This window comes from Calidris pugnax, unplaced genomic scaffold, assembly GCF_001431845.1.
Source record: "Calidris pugnax isolate Ruff unplaced genomic scaffold, ASM143184v1 scaffold347, whole genome shotgun sequence".
NCBI lineage: Eukaryota > Metazoa > Chordata > Aves > Charadriiformes > Scolopacidae > Calidris > Calidris pugnax.
The window spans coordinates 848,877-849,825 of record NW_015091298.1 but is presented as its reverse complement, the minus strand read 5'-3'; the positions used below and the strand labels follow the sequence as shown (position 1 = coordinate 849,825).

Below are 949 nucleotides of genomic sequence, written 5' to 3'. Positions count from 1 at the left end.
CACCTACCTCTGCCCCATGTCACCTACCCCTGCTCTGTGCCACCTACCCCTGCCCCATGTCACCTACCCATGCCCTGTGCCATGTCATCTAGCCCTGTCCCATGTCACCTACCCCTGTCCTGACACCTACTCCTGCCCCATCACCTACCTCTGCCTCATCACCTACCCCTGTGTAGTGTCACCTACCCATGCCCTGTGCCACTTAGCCCTGTCCTGACACCTACCCCTGCCTGGTGTCACCTATCCCTGCCCCATCACCTACCCCTGTCCTGACACCTACCCCTGCCCTGTGCTACCTACCTCTGCCCCATGTCACCTAGCCCTGCCCCATCACCTACCCTTGCCCTGTGCCACCTACCCCTGCCCCATGTCACCTACCCTGCCCCATGTCACCTACCCCCGCCCCATCACCTACCCCTGTCCTGTGCCACCTGCCCCTGCCCCATATCACCTACCCCTGCCCCATCACCTACCCCTGCCTGGTGTCACCTACCCCTGCCCTGTCACGTACTGCTGCCCCACGCCAGCTCTCCTGCACGATGTCACCTTCCCTTTCCCTCTGTCACTCACCCTACCTGACGTCACCCAGCCCTGCCCCATCACCTACCCCTACCCTGTGCCACCTATCCCTGCCCTATGTCATCTGCTTCTGTCCTGTGCCACCTACCCCTGCCCCGTGACACCCTTGCCCTGTGTCACCTACCCCTGTCCTATATCACCTACCCCTGCCCCATCACCAGCCCCTGCCCTGTGTCACCTAGCCCTGCCTTGTCACCCTGCCCCGGCCTGCCACCTCCTCCTGGCTCTCACTCCATCCCTTCCCCGAGTCCCTGCATCCCTTCCTGTGCCACCCAGCCCTGTGTCCCCACACCTTGTCACCGTCCCCCTGCCTCCCCTGGGCTCCTGAGGGCAGCTCAGGGCTTGCTGTTCCCGGCAGGAGGAGCAGGAT

General features: G+C 63.5%; 1 protein-coding gene across 1 annotated transcript in view; it reads right to left on the bottom strand.

Annotated features, from left to right (window-relative positions):
• The window catches only part of CALB2 (calbindin 2), an 18,892-nt gene extending 18,581 nt beyond the window's left edge, over window positions 1-311 (bottom strand). The window contains exon 1 of the mRNA XM_014960759.1: window positions 301-311. Coding sequence (XP_014816245.1) covers window positions 301-311 — 11 coding nt within the window. The remainder of the gene's footprint in view (window positions 1-300) is intronic.
• Window positions 312-949: the final 638 nt, after the last annotated feature.